This window comes from Amblyomma mixtum, chromosome 10 (genome assembly GCF_055824585.1).
Source record: "Amblyomma mixtum isolate Tamu chromosome 10, ASM5582458v1, whole genome shotgun sequence".
NCBI lineage: Eukaryota > Metazoa > Arthropoda > Arachnida > Ixodida > Ixodidae > Amblyomma > Amblyomma mixtum.
The window spans coordinates 56,759,592-56,784,476 of NC_143021.1; the positions used below are offsets into that span (position 1 = coordinate 56,759,592).

At 47.3% G+C, this 24,885-nt stretch overlaps 1 protein-coding gene across 6 annotated transcripts in view; it reads left to right on the forward strand.

Annotated features, from left to right (window-relative positions):
• The window catches only part of LOC149325860 (uncharacterized), a 292,578-nt gene that overhangs the window by 132,963 nt on the left and 134,730 nt on the right, over nt 1–24,885 (forward strand). For all 6 annotated transcript variants that reach the window (XM_089563537.1, XM_089563535.1, XM_089563539.1 and 3 more), the window contains 2 exons: nt 18,329–18,399; nt 24,162–24,226. In XM_089563537.1, the coding sequence (XP_089419663.1) occupies nt 18,329–18,399; nt 24,162–24,226 (136 nt within the window). The remainder of the gene's footprint in view (nt 1–18,328; nt 18,400–24,161; nt 24,227–24,885) is intronic.

The following is a 24,885-nucleotide window of genomic DNA, read 5'->3' on the forward strand; positions in this document are numbered from 1 at the left end:
CGCAGGCAGCGGACAATAAAATGTAGAGATAAAGCCACGTGAAGGCGATACAAGCGCACCCTGCGCGCCTGTTTCACACTTCAAACACAATACACTGTGCAATACCAGGCCGCAGCGCTACCTGAAGTTATCAGCGCCATATCAGCAATCGCGAAATCGTGACTTCTCTGCTATCTATCTGCACACTCGCCGCTAGCTGTTTGACACGCCTTTTCGGGCGCGTCAAAGGCGTGTCTACCCTTTCAGCTCTATCTGTCTCTCCATTTCCGAAGACGAACAGTGCGCACTAGGCGCACTCTTGTATCAACCCTTTCTCTTCTCTCGAATACTTTAAAAGGCAACAGATAATATTATGAACATTTTGTTCATTTCCAAATGTATTTTAAAATCTGAATCCAATGAAGCGTTGTTGAAAAGCATAGCTTTAGGAAATTAACAAAGATTTGACACTTTCTGCCGCTAGAGGCGATAGTGAGGCAATTGCTTGCAGCGTGGCTTGCATACGAGCTAGAGCGGCAGCCCACCGTGTCGAAAACGAGAGAGCGCCTGCGCTGACACGCCGCCGGTAGCGCTGCCTTCGACTGGAAAGACTGGGCAACTACTACACGCTGAATCTGTCTCATTTTTAGGCCATTGCGATAACATATTTTATTGTGCCGTATATCAAAATATAACAGCCATGCATCTTCTGGCTTGCATAATAAACAAAAGGAAAAAACTGAACTTCACTGCACCCCCGCGTCACTGCTGCTCACTGCAGTGACCTCAGGTGGAGCTCTCGGCTGCTACGGCCGCTGCCGCACCCCGCTATGGCCAACCATTGCTTTTCGTACGCTCTTAGCGAATCTCAGCGGTAGAAATTGGCCGTGCGAGCGGCTGTGATGCGGTGTGAGAAAAACAAAATTGCTGTTTGGCTGTATTCAGTGATTCATTACGTATGCCTCTTGTGTGTGACGCCTCTTTAGTGCACTGCGGATGCGAAGAGCGTGCTACCCAGCGACACAACTCATCCTATGTCATCAGACGCTGACTAATGTATCGAAGTCATGACACGTCGAATGCCAGGGGGCAAAAGGGGGCCCAGCTTTATTGAGCAGCGCGTATTTATACCCAGAGTAGGGCGAGGGGGCAAGCGCAGCGCTTCGGTTCATAGCGCTTATCAGTTGCCCGTTTCAGCCGGCCTGGCGCACGCTGCCCGTCGCACATACGATACATCTTTCTTCTTCTATAACAAAGAACAAACAACGAACTAAGGGAAGTTTGTAAGCACAGGATCAGCTCACTGCACAAGGAATAGCTCAAGACACTTGTTCAAAGTTCCCGCCGTATGCCAAACGACGCGGGGGTACCCGTTGTCTCTGCGATCGTCTTAACACCGGGGCGCTTGACACTGCATCACCATCCGACGTCACTGGTTGCTGCGGCGGTTGCTGTTGGTGGTGGTGGTGGTGGTGGTGCGGCTGCTGCAGCTGCTGCCGCTGCCGCGATGCGCTGTTTGTTAAGGTGTCCTCGCTGTCGTCATCAAGTTCACGCTGAAAGATCTCTTTCGTAGGCAGCAAATGCTTTCGGTTGCGACGCAGGAGTCTTCCGTCCTCTGTGACAACATTGTAGGACCTGGGTTCTTCACAGCGCTGCACGACCCTTGCCTTTCTGTCCCAGAATAACTTCTTCACACGCACGATGTCCCCTTGGTGCAGAGATGGTAGTGCTTGCCGTTTGTTCGTTGTCTGACGATGCTTTACAACATGCAGACCAGGACCATCTTGAATGCTTGGCAGCGTTGTTCGGAGCTTTCTGCCCTGAAGGATCTCTGCTGGTGACTCGGCTCCTTCCAGCGGAGTTGTCCTGTATGCTAGCAAACCGAGCCAGAAATCTTGATTGGTTTCAGCGGTCTTCTTTAATATTCGTTTTACCACTTGCACCCCCTTTTCTGCGAGGCCATTTGACTGGGGGTACCTAGGGCTTGAAGTAATGTGGTAAAAATCGTAATCTTTTGCAAATGTGGCAAACTGGTGGCTTGAAAATGGCGGTCCATTGTCTGAACACACTTCCATAGGTATGCCGTACCTCGCGAAGATGGCGCTAGTTACTTGAATGACAGTGTCAGCAGAAGCATCTTGAAGAAGTTCCACCTCTGGAAAGTTCGACAGCGCGTCGTAAACGCAGAGGTAAGGCCTGCCGCCGTAGTAGAAAATGTCAATGCCAACTCGATGCCACGGCTGCTCAGGCACTGGGCGCATCTTCAGCGGTTCATGTGGCTGGCTGTACGAGTATTTCCTGCAGACTGCACATTTCTGAACAAAATCTTCAATGTCACGACTCATTCCTGGCCAGAATACCACTTCCCGGGCTCTTGCCTTGCATTTAGTAATACCCAAGTGGCCTTGGTGAATTTTTTCCAGTATTTCACGCTTAATACTGGTGGGAATAACAACCTTGCATCCCTTTAACAAAATACCCTGGACTTGAGACAGCTCGGCATTAAATGGCTTCAGCTGGCCTTCGACCTGTTTGCCTTTTTCTAGACTCCCGAGTACACTGCTTAGGTATTTATCATTGCTTGTCTCGGCTTGCAGTCGCACGAAAGTTTTGTGGCTTAAGCGAGCCGCAACCACACTCACGGCATGCACTTCTGCGTCTTCGCTGTCGATGCCGGCCTTATCGCAGTCGAATGAACCCCGGGACAGCATGTCGGCCAGGAAGAGTTGTTTTCCTGGAACAAAAACAATTCTGATGTCATAACGAAGCAGTCGCAGAAAGAAGCGCTGCAGCCTTGGTGGCATGTCACCGATTGCTTTATGGGATATCGCAATCAAAGGTCGGTGGTCGGTTTCCACGATAACCTTCCGTCCATATGTGAAATGATTGAATCGTTCACATCCATACACAATCGCCATCGCTTCTTTTTCTATTTGCGAATATCGCTGTTGTGTTTCAGTCAGTGCTTTAGACGCGTACGCGACCGGCTTCCACTCGTTATCTTGACACTGTAGCAAAGCAGCGCCTAAGCCGTTCTGTGATGCATCGCACGATATTTTAGTTTCCTTCGCAGGGTCGAAAAGCGATAGCAGTGGTTGTTTGGTCATGATGTCGCAGAGCTGGTGCCACTCCTTGGCGTGGTTTGCCGTCCATTCAAAAATTGTGCCTTGCTATAGTAAGCTTCGCAGTAGGGCTGTTCTGTGTGCCAGCGACGGTAAAAATTTGGCGAAGTAGTTTGCTACCCCAAGCATTCTTTGCACAGACAGCTTGTCCTTCGGTTCCGGCATTTGCATCATACATTGTATCAGGGAGGGACTCGGCCTTACACCCTCACTGCTGATTACGTCGCCAAGGAATTCTATCTGTTTCACGCCAATTTCGCACTTAGTCGCGTTGAAAGTCAAACCAGCTCGTTCTGCAGCTTCTAGCGCTGATCTCAGTCGTTTGTCGTGCTCGTGCGTTGATGTGCCCCAGACTAATATGTCGTCGACATATACCCTTACGCCAGGCAGACCCTCGAAGATTTCATTTAGGATCTTTTGAAAAACTTCTGGCGCTGAAGAAATTCCGAAGGGTAGCCTCAGGAAACGGTACCGCCCGAAAGGTGTTGCAAAGGTGCATATTTTTGAAGTTTCCTCGTCTAATGGTACCTGGTGGAAGCCAGATGTTGCATCTAGGCGCGTGAAAGTCGTTGCTCCGGCCAGTTCAGCTTCTATATCTTCTCGCGTCGGCATCTGGTAGTGCTCTCGTTTTATACATTCAGTAATCTTCCTAGGGTCCATGCAAACCCGGAGCCTTCCATCCTTTTTACGTACTATTACAAGAGGGCTTACCCAGTCTGTCGGCTCAGTCACCTTGGCAATAATTCCACCCTGTTCCATGCGCTGCAGCTCCTCACGCAGTGGCTCCCGAAGGGATAGTGGCACCCTTCGCGCTGGCTGTACGACCGGCACGGCGTCATCGCGGAGAACCATATGGTAGCGACGCTGAACGCAACCTGTACCGATGAACAGATGACGGAATTCATCCACCATTCCCTCTGTGGCGTTCTGCGATACGCTGTGCACTTGCCGGGAGAGAAGCTGGAGGCGTTCGCACGCTTCGAGTCCTAGTAATGCTTGTCCTTTCCGAACGATGAAAAAGTTCAGGACAGCTTTGAGACCGTTTAGCTTCACTTCCGATGTAATTGTGCCAACATGTTCAATTTTGCTTCCGCCGAAGGACCGCAAAGTCGCGCCACTTGGCTGCAGTGGTGGCTTTGGCTGCATTTTGTTGAAGACACTGAGGGGTAGAATATTGGCTTGCGAACCGGTGTCAACTTTCAGGCTCACCGACCAGTTGCCAACGTTTGCTTGAACAAGCCAGTCGCGCTCCCTGACCTTGCTGCGCAAAGCTACATCCAGTACGTCGAATTCCTCCTCGGCTCCTGTGAGCTCGCGGATTTGTTGCTTTGCTTTACAACAGACGGCAAAGTGGTTTCTTCCATGACAGTTGTGACACGTACGCCCAAAGGCAGGACAGCTCCGCGGTGCGTGTGTCCGTGCGCACCTTTGGCAGTTGTAGGACTGCGGCTCCCGACGAGGGGCAGAGCGCATCTTCTGAACTTTGTCTACTTGCTTATGGTCTTGTTCCCACATTTCTTGATGTGCTGCTGTTGCTTCGGCAGCCTTGCATATCTGTTCTGCCTTCTGTAGGGTCAGTTTGTTATCTCTTAATAACTTTTCACGTATTTTCTCGTCATTTGTGCCAAAAACAATTTGGTCCCTGACCATTGAATCGAGTAACCCTTCAAAGTTACAGAGCCGTGCTTGAGTCTTCAAATCCCGCAAAAAGTGCTCGAATGGTTCACCTGGTTCTTGTACACGCCTCCTGAACAAGTAGCGCTCGTACACTTCATTGCTTTGCGCCTCGCAGTACACGTCAAACTTCTTGACTATCGTGGCGTAGTCATTGCTGCTTTCGCCTTCGGAGAAAGTGAAAGTGTTAAATACCTCAATGGCTTCTTCACCTGCGGTGGTCAACAGTAGCGCAGTTTTCGTTGCTGCTGGTCGCGGCTTTTCGGCGGGTTCTGTCGCCGTCAGGAATAGCTCGAACTTCTGCTTGAACAACTGCCAGTTCTTTGCAATGTCCCCTTAGAGGCGAAGTGTATCCGGTGGCCGTAGGAAATCCATCCCGCCGCTTGTTTCCTTAGTCTGTGCAGATTTTCCACGAAGTGGGCGTCAACGTCGGCCACTTCTGACACCATGTATCGAAGTCATGACACGTCGAATGCCAGGGGGCAAAAGGGGGCCCAGCTTTATTGAGCAGCGCGTATTTATACCCAGAGTAGGGCGAGGGGGCAAGCGCAGCGCTTCGGTTCATAGCGCTTATCAGTTGCCCGTTTCAGCCGGCCTGGCGCACGCTGCCCGTCGCACATACGATACAACTAAAAGCTATGAAGGGGGTGGCCCGCGTATCTGCGTAGTATTTGTTAACGTCGCGCACTTCAAGGTTTTGCGGACTGGTTTGGTCACTAACGTCGATCGCCGTTGTACACCGCAGGGACATCGCATTAATATCATTCGGGCAGGTGAGGGATCCTGTTTGTAATAATGGAATCGGACTTATAACAGATAAATGTGTTACGGTTGTGAAGTACGCAGTGCTTGCGTGCTGGAAATTACAAACACTTTATTGCACTGGGTCTGGAGCAGCGGTCTTTTGTCGATCCCAGATGTGTTTGACACATTGATGCTGAGCTTTATCACCGATGAAAGGACGGCCAAGCCAAACACCTGTGCTGCGATGTTGTTGGAGTAGGACGTGCTCTAAGCACCGTTTCGTCGTCGTGCTCCGTGTTTGACGCCTTGCAAGCAGGTGTGACGCGCCTTCAGCGTTGTGATGTGTCTTACGTGGTTGCAACAGGCTATAGTGCTGTGCAATCTTGGTATGCGAGCGAAGAAATCGGCGGCTTTCGCCACGTTGCGTGTCCTTCGCAGAGGTGCTTAGATTTATGAGCGATGACGTCCGTTTTGCCTGTTATATTTCGATGGTAACATTGTCGATGTCTGTCAGCAATCAGCACAGCCGCGCAGCATACCTGTACCCGGCAGGGATGTTGGGAGTGGCCCACCCATAGCGCGTACACCTATAATTTATGTACGGCACGTCGGGGGCGTGACCAAAGGTTTTGATTGACAGGTGAACTCGGAGCTAAACTCGTTAACGGTGAAGTGCCCCCAATTCATCTCGGGACTGTCATGGCGGCAGCAGCAGCAGCCTGGGTAATCGCTTCCTCTGACGGCAAATGTCAGTACGGCCGGCTGGACCCGTTTACTGCCTTCGCCGACGACGAATTCTAGCGACATTTTCGCCTCTCCAAAAAATCGGTACGATGGTTGTGTAAATAGTTAGGCGACGACCCACGCATGCGGAGAGTGCGTACCGGGCTTCATTCGCTTTCGGTCGAAGAGCAAGTCCTCTGCACCCTCCGGTTCTTCGCGACCGGGAGCTTCCAGGGGAGCGTCGGCGCAGACCACTTTATTGGACGCCAATAAAGCACTGTGAGCCGCTGTGTGAGGGACATCTCCAACGCGCTTATCGACGCGGCTGTGCAGAAGCGGTGGTTCGCATTGCCCACGACTGCGGCCGAGCGTGCGTAAGTTGAGGAGCGTTTCCTTCTGCGCGGCGGCATCACAGACGTCGTGGGATGCGTCCACGGGACCTACATTCGCATAAAGGCCCCTTTGAAGTCCAGCCCTGACATGGTGAAGGCCAACTATTTCACGAGGAAGGCACATTATGCATTGAACATTGCAATCAGTAAAAAAATAATTGTTCTCGCCAAGTCCTTTGGGCTACTCTACAGCACAGTGCCAAAGTCGGTCCCAGACTCTTTTGGCGAAGACTGGATCAGCCGCTAACCGGTTCCACAGAAGAATTCATAACATGCCAGGTACCTTAAGAGAGGCCCACAAAAAAAAGTGGGCTCCTCGGCAACGGCGAAATCGAAAGTTGCAGATGGCCACTTGTTAATCGGGCACTGCAGAGCACTCACCACTGTGCTAATTAATTAAATCCGACGAATGAATGTCATCTTTCGCATACACCTCTCACTTGCATCTAAAAAGTATAGTCACAATGCTGCAGAATCGGGAAGATAACCGCCACTGCTGACCAAAAGCCGGTGCGAGCTCATTGAGAACGAATTTCGGACAGCTCACATTAACGTGGTATGCATGAAATGAACAGATGCATGCAGTTCATTTCAGAACACGGCATAATATTCAAGCGATTCTGAAAAAACCGAGTTTTTTCATTCAAGTCACGCGAAATTCAACTTCCGATGAAAAAAATAAATGTGTGATAAAAAAGTTTCACCATGCGGGATTTGAACCCACGCGCTCCCATTGCCTGTCGACTCTCCGGAGCGACGCGTTAGACCACACGGCCACAGAACAGCGCGGAGTGATACACCTCTCTTTATTTTTTTTTGCGGACTACTTCCGTAGCGTTGCACTGTACCTCGTCGCCATTGGCGGTCAGCTGATGACGGGCGTTGGTAGCGTTCCCGCGCGGTACAAAGCAAAATTTAATAATGCATAAATCACTCCAAAGCGCTTTAAATCCAAATCTTGCACACTATAAAATGCTTATAGCAGCATAGCATAGTGGGCGAGTTGGTATTGCATCTTTAAGGAACGAAACAGCGCAACTAAAACGAAGGACCAAGAAAAAGAGAGACACGAATACGCGCTGACTTACAACTGACTGTTTTAATCGGAAAACCACATATAAATATAAACCACATATCTCTAATCGCGGCGTCACAGGCTCACGTCGTCATCGCAAACCACTAACATAAAAAGAAAGGAAAACCATTGGCGAAAGGTAAGCACCTACAGGCTCCCACGCTTTTCCAACAGATATATCTCGCGCTTAGACAAGGCTATCGAAGTGCTGCTCACACAAGAGTCACCTTCTGTGCAGATATGATACGCCTCTACTACTTCCCGTACCAGTTGTTCTTTATGGCGATACAGCACAACAGTGTTGTCAAAGTACGGAGTGCATAGGCAAGATTTGCAATGTGCAGCCAGTTTTGACGAACCGGAGCCACGCAAAGAATTAGCGTGTTCCAAAAAACACGCTAATTCTTTGCGTGGCTCCGGTTCGTCAAAACTGGCTGCACATTGCAAATCTTGCCTATGCACTCCGTACTTTGACAACACTGTTGTGCTGTATCGCCATAAAGAACAACTGGTACGGGAAGTAGTAGAGGCGTATCATATCTGCACAGAAGGTGACTCTTGTGTGAGCAGCACTTCGATAGCCTTGTCTAAGCGCGAGATATATCTGTTGGAAAAGCGTGGGAGCCTGTAGGTGCTTACCTTTCGCCAATGGTTTTCCTTTCTTTTTATGTTAGTGGTTTGCGATGACGACGTGAGCCTGTGACGCCGCGATTAGAGATATGTGGTTTATATTTATATGTGGTTTTCCGATTAAAACAGTCAGTTGTAAGTCAGCGCGTGTTCGTGTCTCTCTTTTTCTTGGTCCTTCGTTTTAGTTGCGCTGTTTCGTTCCTTAAAAATGCTTATAAAGGTGTATTAAGTGCATTATAAAATTCAACAAACCTCGTTTGTCTAATTGAACACGCAGTTCACTTGGTGGAGCGACACACAAATGAAAAGTGCACCAGCGGTTGGCTCACGTGACCCGTTTTTTGTAGACCGCCCAAGAAGCCGATGAGGTGGCGCCGATGTGATGATAAAGCACGGAATATATCCAGATAACCCAATGAAGTTGGAGGCGTGACGAGGGTGGGATTTTGTCTTGCTACCATTAGTTCATTCATCTGAGGGCGTCGCCAGAGCTCGGGAAGATTCCGAGTTTCAGCAAACTCGGGCCTTCCAGCATAGCGCACCTGGTCCTCTTATTCAGCTTTCGCTATGTTTTTGCAACAGCCTACAGAGGGCATATTAAATCTGAAACAGCTCTAATTAAGGGTTCTAAAGGAAAATTTTCTCAGGTCTTGTTTTTCTTAAACTATAGAAGCAAGCTACTTTTTTACTTTCATTTTAAACTGCCCAAAAGCCAGCTATTTCTACGAAAACTGCTTAGGTCTAACATGCAGAAGAGACACAAAACAATCCATGCCACGAGCGCTAGCTTGCTATTAAGCATTTTTTCCCGCCTCACAGAGGCCGACAGATGTCCAGTCTCTCCCAGCGGAGTAGCTATAGTAACACACAATTTGCTTTTTATTTATGGGGTTTAACGTTAAGAGCTGCTGTTCCTAAGCACCCATGAACGTGTTAGTGGTTGGAGGGAAGGGGTTAAACCAACAAGGTAATTGTGCTACAGGTGCGTGAGTTGTTTTTTCCTCCTTGTTTTCTCATGAGACTTGTGCCTATATAAGCCTGTTTAAGGCAATAAACAATGTTGTTAGTCAGCGCCTGTGTTTGCGTCCGTCCTCCTTTTGTTCGTGTTTTTTACTGCGCTGCCGTCCTCAGTGTGGCTAATAGATTGAAATACGACACATGTAAGCCACAAAGAACCAGGAAAATGACAATAAACTGCACAGCACTAAGAGTGAGTGCCACTGCGGTTCAAACTCGGTTTGATCATACAATTCTTTTAGTCATACAGTCATTTTACTGAAATTGCATTTAGCAGATACAAAAGGTTTACAATGCGATCCATCATGGGTGTTTTCACAGGCTGTGGAATCCATTTAACGATAACACGGGTGCCACATGAAGCTGTAGCATTTATTTTGCACGACAATACTCTCCGCATCCTTTCACTACTTTGGAACTGGACGCTAAGACTAGAGGACAAGTGGTGATTTGCCTTGTTTAAGGAATATAACTGAACAACTGGACTTCCATTCATACTGTAAATCTTGATGTACACTGCGATATGCATTGAAACAGCTTGCTCTCAATGCGAAAGTATTTTTTGCTTCACGTGTAGCTCTGCCATGCAGATACCCCAAGTTATTCGTTGCGTAGCTTTACAATGGCTCGACAAAAGAGAGAACGCCATAATGACCTTCAAACCAAACTTGTATCTAAGCACATTGGAAACACCGATCGACAGACAGCTTAGGTAACGGTTGTTTACAGCAAGAAAGATGGCACAAACAGAGAAAGATGGAGGGAGAAAACTGCGTGCGAGAGGGAGAGAAGTTTTTTTCATGCGCTGGCTGTTCGGCATTTGGTGGTCGGTTTTTGGTCGCTTCTTTTCCGCGTGTTTCACAAAGCACGCACGACTGTATACGAGGCACTCGTGAACGGCAGCATTGTTTCGCACGAGGTATATGTAGTCCGATGCGATGCACATCACAGCTCCAGTCTGCGCTCGAGTGCCGAGTGTCAGTTAGGGACATTTTCAGCGCGTGTGAATTCATATACAGCAAATATATTTTTATCGGAGACATTCACAGCATGTACGAACGCGTATTAAGCTCATATGATTCCATACGAGGCAGGTTTGTGACACATATGAACTCGTATGAAACATGTGTTCATACGATGCACGTTTCTGGACACATAGCTCATATGATTTCATAGGAGGCGCATTTGTGACACGTATGACCTTGTATGAAGCATACATGTGCTGATGCGAGGCACATATGACACATAAAACTCATATGCTACCCATTTGAGCTCATTCCAGAAGTATTCGTGACACATTTAGCTTGTACGTAACAGATATGATATCATACGAGACACATATGAAATACGCCGAGGTTCCCTCGAAGAAGCCTTAGCGCGTCGTACTGCTTTGTTTGTGACACCCGCGCGTGTCTCGTATGAGTTACCACGGGTAAGGAGAGCATATACTGCATCCTATTTACATTAATGAAACATCGTGCACATTACGGCAGATTGGTCTTTTGATTATATATTGGCTCCTTCCCACGAGATAGAAAAACGCCCACGTGCTGCGCGATGTCATCGCGCGTCCAAGAATACCACGTGGGCAGAACTGATCCTGAGCTCTGCACTACGGTTCCTCATAGCCCATGTGTCGCTTCAGAACGTTAAAATCGACAAACCATTTCCCATATTATCATGAGCCATGTAGCCAGGATATTTTCTTTTGAACGGTTGTTTTCGAGACAGACGCTGTAGAGCTCCACACGGACCTCTACAGCATCTTTTCTGTGCAAGAAGAAAGCGGAATAAAATAAATGTGAATCTTGAACATAGTGCGCTGACGTGTTACTCGAAGGCCAGACACACTATTCCCGAATAAAAGACGGCACATGAACTGAGCAGTCTGTGGCAGTAGGACTTGTGCCTAACGCGTTACTAGTAATTTATTTAAAAATTTCTTTTTATTCGTATTTTGTGCCGCGTTGAATAGATTTTGTAAGTGCTAACGTTATAGGTAATCCAGGTATTTTTTATAGGGGTTATCAGCGATCATATGGCCTTTGTCGGGCCCATGTGATGTAAGCACATTCACGTGGACAGAGCAGGTGGACTACATCAGAGTGGGTGATGGCACATGAGGAGGCTATTGTGCTGGTTGCTCTAATCGTCACACTATGTACTAATGTCTGACCTGAGATGCAGCGGATGGTGCTACGGATCTCTGGCTGCGGACAGGCCGTTATTATAAACTGAAGCTGGCAACATTTAACGCTAGAACCTTATCAAGTGAGATAAGTCTAGGAGTGCAGTTAGTGGAACTAGCGGGCATTAAATGGGATGCTATAGGGCTTAGTGAGCTTAGGAGGATATATGAAACGTATACAGTGTTAAAGGGCAGGCCCTGTAACAGTACCTTAACAGTGAGGAGCCTTTAAAGGGCTCCTTACACCCGTAATACACCATCCTGGATTAGCGCACAGACGAGAACTAAGCGTGGGATTCCTCGTAAATCAGGATATAGCTGGCAACATAGAAGAATTCTATATTATTAATGAGAGGGTGGCATCTGTCGAAATTAGACTTAATAAGAGGTACAAACGGTAGGTGCTACAGGCTGACGCGGCGACATCTAGCTATGATGACCAGATCGTAGAAAGCTTCTACGAGAACTTGGAATCTCCAATGAGGACAGTAAAAACACAGTACACTGTGCTGATGGGCGACGTCCATGCCAAAGTAGGCAAGAAGCAGGGTGGGAACCAGGTAGTCAGCGGCTAAGGCACAAGCTCTTGGTAATAGCAGGGGCAGTTATGAGTAGAGTTCGCAGAGAGAAATAAATTACAGATCGTGACTACCTTCTTCCACAAACGAGAGAACAGGAAAATGGCATGGAAGAGCACGATTGGTGGGTCTAAGAATGAAATAGATTTCATACCGTGCTCTTCCCCTGGCAACGTGCAGGATGTAAAGTTCCTGTGAAAGGTGCGTTGTAGCGACCACAGAATGGTAAGGTCTCGAATTAACGCACAAATACCTGAAGAAAGTAGTGAGGCGGAAGCAAATCAGCAAGTGAGCGTAATAATGAAATTATAGGAATTCAGGACATTGCTGCAGAATAGATATTCGGATTTAACCGTTGAAGACGACCTTAATGTTAACACAATGAAGCATAATCTGACAGCTTACGGTGTGCGCAGCCAAAGTAGGGGGTATGATGCTTAGACAGGATACTGAAAATTCTTTTAGGAAACGAAAGATGGAAGAAACGGCAAAGCACGAAAGCCTGGAACTCCATAGACAGAATATAACTGAAGTCGCTTTGAAAGCTAATCCATAAACGCAAGAACGTTTAATATGGAGAAAATCGGGCATGCTCTAAACAAATGAGGTAGCCTAAATGTGTGAAGAGTGAGCTAGGTAGAGTCACAAATTACATGTATGTATTAAGAGAAAGAGAAGGCAAGGTCTTTTATCGATATGGATAAGATAGTTAAAGTAAAATAAGTGTTCACAAATGTATACAGTAGGCAATGCAACCTGAGCGTTAATGAGAGAAGCAGTAGAGCAAAGCAATGGGACCCCCGCCTGTTACGAAAGTGGAAGAAAGATACCCTTAGGAGCAATGCAGAAGGGGAAAGCAGCTGGTGAGGATCAGATAACAGCAGACCTTTTGAAGGAAGGTGGGGGTTGTGCTACAAAAACTAGCCGTCCTGCATACACACTGCCCTTTAAACTAGTGCGTACCAAAAGCTTGGAACACTGCTAACTTTTTCTTAATCCTTATGAAAGCTGAGGTCAAGGACTTGAAAAAACATACTGATGAGATTGCTGTCCGGTGCGTATAAGGTATTTTCGACTCGAAGCGCTAATAGAGCCTACACAACCTTAAACTTCAATCAACCAAATAATCAGGCAGGCTTTCATATATGATACTGAACAACAGAACATATTCACACTATCAGTCTGGTAATAGAGAAATGCGCAGAATATGACCAACCTCTATATATAGCCTTCATTGATTACGAGGAAGCATTCGACTGATTGGGAACATCAGCAGTCATGCAGGCACTGCGGAATCAGGGGGTACAAGAGTGTTATGTGAAAATATTGGAAGATATATGTAAGAACTGCACAGCTATCAGTGCTTCATAAAATCAGCAATACAATTCCAATAACGAAGGCTGTCCGACAGAGAGACACCATCGAGCCGATGGCATTTACCACCTGTTTACAGGAGGCGTTGAGAGGCCTGAATCGGTAACAGCTGTGGATAAGAGTTGATGGAGAATACCTTAGTCATCTGCGATTTACTGATGACATTTATTTATTCATTTATTACATATTACCAGTCCTTTCCAGAAATACCAAGAGAAACTAGTACAAACTAACCCGTAACAAAATATGCTTGCTAAGTACTACACAAATGATCATAAAGCAGAGACGAAAAAACTCATCACGAGATTCCACAGGCACCACGTCGTCAGGTAGCCGATTCCAGTCGTGTGCGGTCAGCGGAAAGAAAGAATATTTAAAGCAATCTTTAGCAGCATGGAATTCTTTGACATCACCCGGTTCGGTAAGTGAGGAGATGAACGGGAGAACATGATAAATGTTAGACAGGCAGAGCAGTACTGCGTGTCTAAAATTTAATATGTGCAGAAAACTAAAGAATAGCCTCGGAAGGGAACAGCAGTTCACAATTGGTAGCGAGGTGCTGGAAGTAGTAAGGAAATACGTCTACTTAGGGCGGGTAGTGATCACAGATCCGGATCACGAGCACGAAACACCTGGAAGAATGAGAATGGATGGAGTGCATTTGGCAAGTTTTCTCAGATCATGAGTAGCAGTTTACCAATATCCCTCAAGTGAAAGGTATATAAAAGCTGCACCTTGCCGGTACTCACCTATGGCGCAGAAAGTTGGAGGTTAACGATCGGGGTTTTTTAAGGACAATGCAGCTAGCCATGGAAAGAAAACAAAAATGATAGTTGTATCGTTAAGAGGCAGGAAGGGGTCACAGTGGTTAAAAGAACAAAGGGGATTAATGATATCCTAGTTGAAATGAAGAGGAAGAAATAGGCTTGGACAGAGCATGAAATGCGAAGGCATGATAACCGATGGTCAGTAAGGGCAATGGATTGGATACCTAGAGAAGGCAAGTTCAGCAAGGTGCGGGAGAAAGTTAGGTGGGTGGATGAGGTTGCGACGATAAGGTGGCCACAGCTGGCATAGGACAATGTTAATTACACGGGAGAGGCGTTTGTCCTGCAGTGGACGTACTCAGGCTGATGATGATGATTATGATGATGATACTTTGCCAGAATTGAGTTCTATAACCAGTGGTGCAGCTTCGAGAACCCGAACTTGGTGGGAAATAGCGGTGTACGAGGGAATTCCCACGCGTTAGAGGGACAAAGGAGCCGCTCGCCCGAGGATGTTCCGCCATTGAAACGTGATTTGCCTGCATTTGACTAGCACCGTGTTCCGTGCTTCGGATTTGCCATTTCCCCTCGACAGCACAACGGAAAGCCATATTTAGTCAGCTTGAGCTTTGTCGCTTTCACAGCGCAAACCACTGTGACACCCGGTGCTCTGCACAACTTGGAGGTGGTAAGGTCTTTGTAAGTTAAATGGGCGCACTTCCCCCCGGCGCGTGTACGGAGATACTGTTACCTATCGCTAAAGTTTTGTTCACTACAAAACGTAGAAAAAATGCCGAAAAAATCTAGAAAACAACTTAACATTATATCATCAACGCATATACTGAAACCGACTACAGATCAAGCTTGACGCGCCAGCTTATACTCGTCTATGTATAGTGGTCGTGTTGTCATGAAATATAAATGGAAAATAACGCAAAAATAATCGATTTCTTTTATGTAATTCTTTAGTTATATTTCATGCGCTGGAGCTGACCACTGATATCAGTTACCTTTCAGATGAGTTAAATGTATTAGTAATCGGTTACTTCTTTTTTGTGACATGCACGGGACTGGTGTCAGTCATGGCTTTATTGAAGCGAAAAGCTTCACTAGGCTCGTGAACACCCCGCTTCGCGTGAGCCACACTACAGATTTGCCACAGCTGCGCATGCGAGAAACCGAGCGACGTCACGCGGAGCGCAGCTGGCCGCTGCTGCCGCAACCGTCGTCGCCGCCGCGCGCTGACTCCGTCTTCTAACCATTCGCCGCCGCCGCGCGCTACTGCGCATAGGCGCCCCCGCTTCACCACCTCGCCACCGTTTGGCCTTTCGCAGCAGCCGTGCGCAGTGCGCATTGTAAAGAAGGGGCATATAAGGCGCGCTTGCCCATAGAACATGCGCAGACGCTCACCATGGAAGGAGAAGAAGCAGGAACAGTCGGACGGCGCAGAAACACCGATCCAGACGTGGTAGCTTGGGAGTTGGCTGAAAAGCAGCGAGGGTTTTTGGCTTCGAGATATCCAGGCTTAACCTTAGCTAAGCCACAGCCGTTTTTTCTTCTGAGTCAGTCTTTGTCCTTGTTGTAACGTACCAGTGCGCTATTTTCACATTTGCATGAGGTATTACTGCGCACACGACAGTATTTGCATGTAAAAATTCAGCTGAAAAATGAAATAGTATAAGTCGGAGGGGAACCTCCAAGAAAAATCGTCAGAAATACGATAGAACTGTGGTCTGAGCATTCCTATTTGCAGCACCTATGCCGCAACTCAGACAACGTGAGTGTATACGACATTAGGGTGGTGTTTTCAGGACGCCTAAAAGTGCGTTTCCTGAATGCTACACCAAGAATACGCTGAGCAAATCTACACGGTGAGATCTTTACCCAACACTCGGTCAAGCATAGGTCAAAGTTTTTTGCTCGCATTTTTGACTGTTTTTCATTTCTATGCTAAGCAATGTAGTACTGGAACCGCCCTGGTTATATTTCTGCGCAATGCATGGCTTGTTTGTGCCGACAACGATGGTCTCTTTGCTGAGTTATGTATCCGAGCATTCAGAATTAGTAGATGACGTGATTGCTTTCCTTTCCGTCCTTGGAATGGGCAAATTCTTTCGGTCACCGGGCCATCAAGGGTGGGTTATTCACATCTCAGGAGACTAAAGATCTGATTAAGAAAGGTCAAAGCATGAGGACGTCTAACTCCACAGACAGGATAGAACTAGCAGAGCTATCTAAGTTAATAAATAAGCGCAAGGTAGCCGACATAAGAAAGTTTAACATGGAGAAAATCGAGCATGCTCTAAGGAATGGAGGTAGCCTAAAATCAGTGAGGAGAAAACTGGGCATAGGTAAAAACCAGATGTATGCGCTAAAAGACAAACAGGGCAATGTCATCAGCAATATGGATAAGATAGTTCAATTAGCCGAAGAGTTCTACACAAATCTATACAGTAGCGAATGTAATCATCAAGTTACTGAGGGAGGCAGTCGAGCACAGCAATGGGACATCCCGCCAGTAACGAAGGAGGAAGTAAAGAAAGCCTTAGGAGCAATGCAAAGAGGGAAAGCAGCTGGTGGGGATCAGGTAACAACAGATTTGCTGAAGGACGGAGGAGAGATTGTGCTACAAAAACTAGCCACCCTGTATACGCAATGCCTTGTGACCTCAAGAGTACCAGAAGCTTGGAAGAACGCTAACATTATCTTAATTCATAAGAAAGGAGACGTCAAGGACTTGAAGAATTACAGACCGATCAGCTTATTGTCCGTTGCCTACAAGGTATTTACTAAGGTAATCGCTAATAGAATCAGGACAACCTTGGACTTTAGTCAACCAAATGATCAGGCAGGCTTTCGTAAAGGATACTCGACAATAGACCACATTCACACTATCAATAAGGTGATAGAGAAATGCGCAGAATATAACCAACCCCTATATATAGCCTTCATTGATTACGAGAAAGCATTCGACTCAGTGGAAACCTCAGCTGTCATGCAGGCATTGTGGAATCAGGGTGTGGAAGAGTGCTATGTGAAAATATTGGAAGATATTTATAACGATTGCCCAGCTACTATAGTTCTCCATAAAGTCAGCAACAAAATTCCAATACGGAAATGTGTCAGGCTGGGAGACACGATCTCGCCAATGCTCTTCACGGCCTGCTTACAGGAGGTATTCCGGGGACTGGAATGGGAAGAGTTGGGGATAAGAGTTAATGGAGAATACCTGAGTCATTTGCGATTGGCTGATGACATTGCCTTGCTAAGCCACTCAGGACAAGAACTGCAAAGCATGATCAATCAGCTAGACAGGCAGAGTAGAACGGTGGGGCTAAGAATTAACATGCAGAAAACCAAAGTAATGTTCAATAGCCTTGCAATGGAACAGCAGTTCGCAATTGGTAGCGAGGTGCTAGAAGTAGTAAGAGAATATGTCTACTTAGGGCAGGTAGTGATCGCAGATCCGGATCATGAGAGGGAAATAACTAGAAGAATAAGAATGGGGTGGAGCGCGTATGGCAGGTTCTCTCAGGTCATGAATGGTAGCTTACCAATATCCACGAAGAGAAAAGTATATAACAGCTGTATGCTACCGGTACTCACCTATGGGGCAGAAACGTGGAGGCTAACAAAGAGGGTTCAGCTTAAGTTAAGAACAACGCAGCGAGCTATGGAAAGGAAAATGATAGGTGTAACGTTAAGAGATCGGAAGAGGGCGGAGTGGGTGAGGGAACAAACGCGGGTTAATGACATCCTAGTTGAAATCAAGAGGAAGAAGTGGGCTTGGGCAGGGCATGTAATGCGAAGGCAAGATAACCGCTGGTCTTTAAGGGTATCGAGTGGATTCCAAGAGAAAGCAAACGTAGCAGGGGACGGCAGAAAGTTAGGTGGGCGGATGAGATTAAGAAGTTTGCGGGGATACAGTGCCGGCAACTAGCAAAGGACAGGGTTAATTGGAGAGACATGGAAGAGGCCTTTGCCCTGCAGTGGGTGTAGTCAGGCTGATGATGATGATGATTCACACTGCTTCGCGAGACTGAGTGGCTTCTGTTCGCTCTCCAGGGGAGGATTCGGAGGACATGTCGTGCGCTGGCCAGATGGACACCTTCCTCGCGGTCAGCGGAGTGGACGAGGTGAGGCACGCCTTTATAAACCACTTTCCATAGGAGAGCTCGACGGGCACGCACGGCTGGTCTCGGCGAACTCAAATTTTCATGTCTTTGCTGCTGCCGATAATCCGTCAAATATAGCGCTCTGCTACGCTTGACGTCTGTGGGGCCGACCACTCAAGGGGGGAAACTACGGCCATTGCTTATGCTTGCTCCGCTGCTTGCACTGCGCTCTATTCCATGCCCGAGTGCGAGAAGCTTCCAGGAATAGAAAAAAGTCGCTCAATCTGGGTCCAAGAAACTGCTCACGAGACACAGAAAATCAGCCTTTGAGTATCAGAGCTGCAATCAGTGTACAGGCACAACATTTACGCTATGTCTGGCTCTAGAAAACCCTCGCTGTGTTGAGAAATGAACTGGAGACAGAACGCGGTGCAAGTCGACAAGCATTCGCATTCTTCGAGCACCACACAGATGACAAGAAGCTGATGAGACCGAAGGTGATGATGATGATGATGATGTCCTCAGGCTTAATGGCACATATCCACGGCGGGGGATTGGACAGGGTGCATAGCAAGAAGCGCTCTCTCCTGTCCTTTCTTCTTTGTCTTCTGTGCGACGCTCGTACAATGTGAATCCAGCGAGAAACACCTCATACTTGTTTCTACTGATCCCATTAAAGACTACATAATCCCGCTCTAAATAATAAGGGCAGCGCCGGGAGGAGGCGAACACTAGCACTCAACTTCGGCCACAGTGCGCAACTAGAAAAGATAAAAACACAGGATAGCAACAGACTGGCGTCGCGATTAAGGAGTCAACCTAAGTGAGCAATGAAGAGTGGGCTCTCGCTCATCGAATGCGTGGCTTTCAGGTTCACTGGAGATTTTAGTGGCTCTCTTTTTCGTGTTTTGAGCCCTGCGAATTCGGGCGCAGCGTCTCAAGATGATTATTAGGTGGATTATTGTTCCGCGCACCCATGCACGCATCCAAATTCGCTCAGTTTCATTCCGAGTGGTTCATAGATATACGAAGGCGGCGGGATGGCTAAAATAATGTCGTAGAAACCGCTGCGCTGGTTGTCTACTAAGTGCTACAGCATTCGCCATGATAGTCACTACGAAATCGTGATGCGTGGAGTGCTTCGCAAAGCTGGCATTGTCGGTGGCATTAGATACATGATTAGTCTGGCACAGGATGCAGCTTAACTTTACGCCTCTTTTCGAGCCTCACTTCTGGTTCTTGGGCGGTTTTGCGGGAGCGCCATTGTCGGACAGCTTCCCACGTCTAGTTAGGCACTGTTGCTTCTCAGTCTTCACTGCACATCCGCGAGGATCGAGTTGCACATGCGTCGTGGATACTCATGCTTCGCATCATTCCGTTTCGCTTCGTATCAGCGGCAGCAAGTCGACGCTTTCCTTTCAAGGAGCTTTTCTGTGGGCGGTCCTGCGAGGCCCCGTCTCTTCTCGCAAGTGAATGCGCCAAGATAGTCGTTACCAGGAAGAACAACAGCATTCGACGAACGTCGGGCTATCACTGGCATGAACGATGGTTCAACACTGGAATTTAGGCTGAGCGCTACCATACTGACACATTGGACGTTCTTTCAAGCCAGTTTTCGGCCAATTTTCAGCCGATCGAGCGGCTAACGCATGCCTGGCGTTCATTCCGCGACATGGGCCAGGTAAAGGCCTCGTACTGGCTTTAAAAACCTTGGACTGGCTTCCCCGGTTTCGAACACTGGCATCCAGCTTTCGAGCATTGGTATTCTTCTTTCGAAAATTGGCGCAAGCAACATAACCCACTGGTCAATGACCGGCAGTGTGGATGTGCTATTCTACCTAGCAAATATTCATCAATGAGGGTGCCGAATTACTCCTGAAAAAGTCCCGGTTATAGCATCGAGTTATAAGGAATCACGCTTCTAGCGCACGTAGGCAGGCTTGCGCTACCACCAGCCACCCTGGGGAATAAAGAAAGGGGGACCCACGAGCATGGTGGCGGAGGCTGTGGGAAAATCATTTATTTTCGAGTTTCGTGCGTGCCGATCATTCGGGTTGGACAACGCAGCTCGGCAAGCTGCTGTGGCACGGCTAAGGCATCCATGTAATGCTCAAAGGAGCTGTCCTCCAGTGAACTGATGAGTCATGTTTAAAGTAATCGTTGCATTTCCCTTGGAAGAGGACTGTTGGACTGCATTCAAAGAAATTTCTCGAACAGCCCTTGCACGATTCGTCAAGCCTGCATAGCGATGCACGATGTCATGCTGAGCCTAATTAAGCCTTCATAGGAAAAAAACAAAAAGGATTAAATAACACTCAATTTTGTGGGACACAGTTTGCGTGGAGACAGTCGGAAGATATTTTGCATGATAATTTTTTGTATGCTTAAGCCTGTCACTACATTAGTTGCGCTAAGTGGAATGTAATTTGCTAAATTTGCCTTCTACCAAATGGTTCAACAAAGCAAACATATTCAATAAGACAAAAGCAAATTAATGTGATATTCAAAGCAAATCAATGTATTAATTTGTTTTAATATCATGGCTCTTATGTCTAAATTGCGAGCTCATTTTTTATTGAAGTCAAGATCCACAGGTTGCCGTCTCTCTTTGACATGGACGTCAAAACAACAGTTTTTAACATTTTTTAATGAGGTTAAAATACGGCTCTCAATTTTTGTGAAATACGCTGAACGCAAGAAACTCAAGGCACCTTTGTTTTTTTTTTTCTAAATTCAGCAGTTTATCTTAGTCGCTTCGAATGCATGCAATATGAGATTGGAAATTGCGGCTTGAAAAACCACTCAAAAACACTCGTCTCATAGTCCAGAGCAATCCCTTTTCACTGAGAGATAACTTTTGCATAATCTTTGACCAGAAATTGCGTATTTTCTGTTGAGCCTGCAAGTGTGGAAGCCAAGAAGAAACAGAAGAGAAGTATTACACACATCCTTACCGACCGGGCTGCAGTGGAAGACTAAGCGGTAAATCACAAACGTATTTCCGAATGCATCCGATCTCAGGTCACATGAATTCAAACCCGCTGTTAGACGAAGTAGTGAATGTTTGGCGAATTAATCTATGAAAAGAAGAAAAATGAACTTCTTACCATTGAGCAGATTTGCACTGCGCACGACGTGAAGCTAGGCATTTCGCAATGAGAGTAAGCGCGGAGGAGTCGTCCTCGTGCTTTGAATCGTTCTCTTTCCCTGCCGGAAAAATAAAGCCGCATGTAGTCAACGCTTCATTTACTCCCAAAACGCCATTAATTTCCTTACGTATATCAAGTTAAAATAATTGTAATGCTTACAATTAAGATCTTGCAGACCAGGGTACGAACCGCGTCGAAGCTCTCCCAACATATTTATTTATTTATTTATTCAAGTTAACCCTAAAGGCCCTCCAGAAGAGGGAACTACATAGGGGGGTACAATCATACTAGTAGTCGCGATACATTTTAACAAATAAGTGTAGCAAAAAACGTTCATTACAACATAAGGCATTACACAAAGGAAAAATCACCACTAACAAAAACAACAAACTTTTACGCATTTCCGTCACAGCGAAGAAGCTCTTGGAATTTTTTATTGTCAGTTTCTGTGGCGATGAGATGTGGCTTTTCGCTTGCACAGATATGAACGGTACCAGCTCGAGTGTGCATGTTGTTTCGTCGGGCTGGTTTTGTGGGTGGGCGCAAACGATTGAAGGGACACCAGTGCTCATTGTCTGTCGCGCACCGAACCCAAGTGGCCTTAGGAATTCGCACGCATTTTACGCTGGTACTCACAAGCGCAGCATTGGACGTGGCTTCTTCATTCGTGGTACCGACGGCGGCAGCGCGTCGCTCGTGCCATTAGCGTTCGTCGACGTCGCACCATCTGGCGCTTTCGATGATCTCAATGTTGCGGAGCCTTGCTGGCATGCGCTTGGACATCCAACAACTTCCTGCGCTCACTATACTCTGTTTCATGCATAGCAGGCAACGCTGCGGAGGCTGCGGAAGTAGTTCGTCCACGAAGCCATATTACTCCGCCCCACATAATTTATTTTTCTCGTCGCCTCGCTTAGTATTTGAACGAAAACGAAGAATAGTGTAGAACGAAGCGGTAGCGCTGATGATCGCGGTCAGAGCTGTGAGGTGCTCAGAGTTCGGACCCTCTGATTTTTACCGAGTGTGGACTACTTTTTAGGCGCGGATGGAGGAAGAGCGATTCGTCCTACCACCCGAGTATCATACGGCCACGTGTCTTTCTTGATTCTAGAACTCTCGATGAGTCACAGGACGAAAGTGTGGCAAGTGGTAAAACGAAGTCGGGAGGATTTCATTCACGGCAGTTGAGATTTACTGCAACGAAATATGTCTGTGCTCATTGTGGTTGTATGACGAACTACTTTTTTCGGCGTGGGCTTAGCCTGTGTGAACAGGCGGGCTAGCTTTGGCACCGTTGCCTGCTATGTATGAAACAGAGTATAGGCGATTCAGCAGCGCCTGTCGACGGTCCGGGAACGGCTAAAGCCACCAACGAAGCCTCCCGCTGCCGCTTACGCGTTCGCGTCCAGTGGTGGCTTGTAACTGTGGTGACGCCCACTCTAGCCGCCACGCCAATCACATTCGGCAGTGCGCACCCCGGGCTCTTCCCTGTTCGCACGCTTGCAGTTTCCCTGTTTAGTGCGGCGATGAGCGAAATCAGCCTCTGCGGCTTTGCATATGCCATGGCATATTTCGAGAAACTGCGGTTCAGCGGATTGAACTCGCGCTACCTACCTGCCAGCAAGGCACGCTCTCACCAGTTCTCACGTGTGCAGCCGCAAAGCACCCGATGTTATGCATAATGAGGGGCGTAACTGTTGGGAAGCGTGGCTGTCTCGCGGAATGCTTCCTATATAGAGCTTTTGTTCCAATATAAGGAATGTGTGTGCGAAGTTAGGGCTGTGTCAAGCACTGCAATTTATCGATTCTCGCTTTATTGAAGCTGCTCTACCTGCCAGTGACTTAGCTTCCGTTTCAAAGGTAAAGAAGGCACTCATGGTTGATTATTTTCTCTCACTCTTGTTCTACTTAAAACACAATGTGGTACAACTGAAACATTGTAGCGAATTGATCGTGGCTTCGCAGCACGTGTAAAAGCACATGTTTTCTAAACGATGTCGTATCACACCGAAAGATGCGAATGAACAAAACATGCTTTACTTTCCAAATGCGCGAAAGAGTTTTCCTCTGCACTTTCACAAAAGTTTCTAAACCAAGTCTTCATTTTCGTGCACACCAATAACCATTGCGTTTCTTGGTGCTGCGAGCTTGTTCAGTAATCTTCATGTTTAAACCTAGCCCCTGACACTGTGTTTGGACTGTTGTTGCTTGACTGCTCTGAATTCGAATTTTGTTACGACTTAATAGAGCTCTCTTCTTGACTCCCTCCTATGCTATACAGATGAAGTGGGTAGAACATACTAGCAATGTGAAAATTCCTGTCACGTCACTCGCGCAGACAACGGGTGTATTTTTCTCTGCTAGTCGAACCTGTTTTCTCGCTCGCTCGCACAGAGTCGAGCTACATCGAAATATCGCTTTCCGCTAACTTTCGAACCTGAGTAGTATTCTTACAATAGAGATCCTAGCATGGCATGTATCACTTCATGCTGGTTAAGGTGTGCACAACTGTGGCACTGCTCCTGAAGAGCACACTGTACTGTTCTGACGGCCGCCTTTGCTTCCAGCTTGACAGTTTGGCAGCAGCGAGAAGCACCCCGGGCAGGCACTAATATGCTTGGACATGCTTCGCAGGTCATCAAGACCGTGGCGAAGTGTTGGTCGTCGCAGTTCACTCACATTGCATGCGGCTACAAAAGGTGAGCTGCAGGCGGCGGATCAGGACGCATGGCGGAACCAGTGCGCTGATTTTATTTCGTTTTGACATTTGGATGACGTAAAACCGCTTGCGCAGCCAGTGGGAAATAACGAAGTGTGAAGTGAAGAACAGAATATGACGTTATGTTTATCCAAGATTACTAGCCTCACTTTCCCCGAATGTGCTATCGGGGACAAATGTAACAGTCCCCCCCCCCCTCCCAGTTCCTAACTGCCTAACTCTGCCACATTGCATGCGGGCACCTCCTGATGATGCACTCCTCGTGTTGAGACTTGCGCAGGGTTGCTTACTTTCGTACGCAGAGTACACTGAAAAGTGCGACCTGCAACGAGATGGCGGAGGTAAATGTTTACGACATCAGCTTCATCAGGCTTGATCAGCATGAAATACTTTTAGGTGCCAGCGCACGGGTTTTCACATAAGGTAGACCGGTGTGAATCTTCGAGAAATGGTTTTTGCAAATCTCCGACAGCGTAAGTGCTTTGTGGAGCCGGGTATAAAGCAGAGCTGCTCGAAGTGAAGCAAGGCCACAAGCGAGGTAACTTGATAGAACCCTGGGAATCAGACAAAATATTTCCATTGGCGCCACATGGTTTTTATAGCCTGGCTATTGTGTGACAAACGTTCTCGTTGAGAATC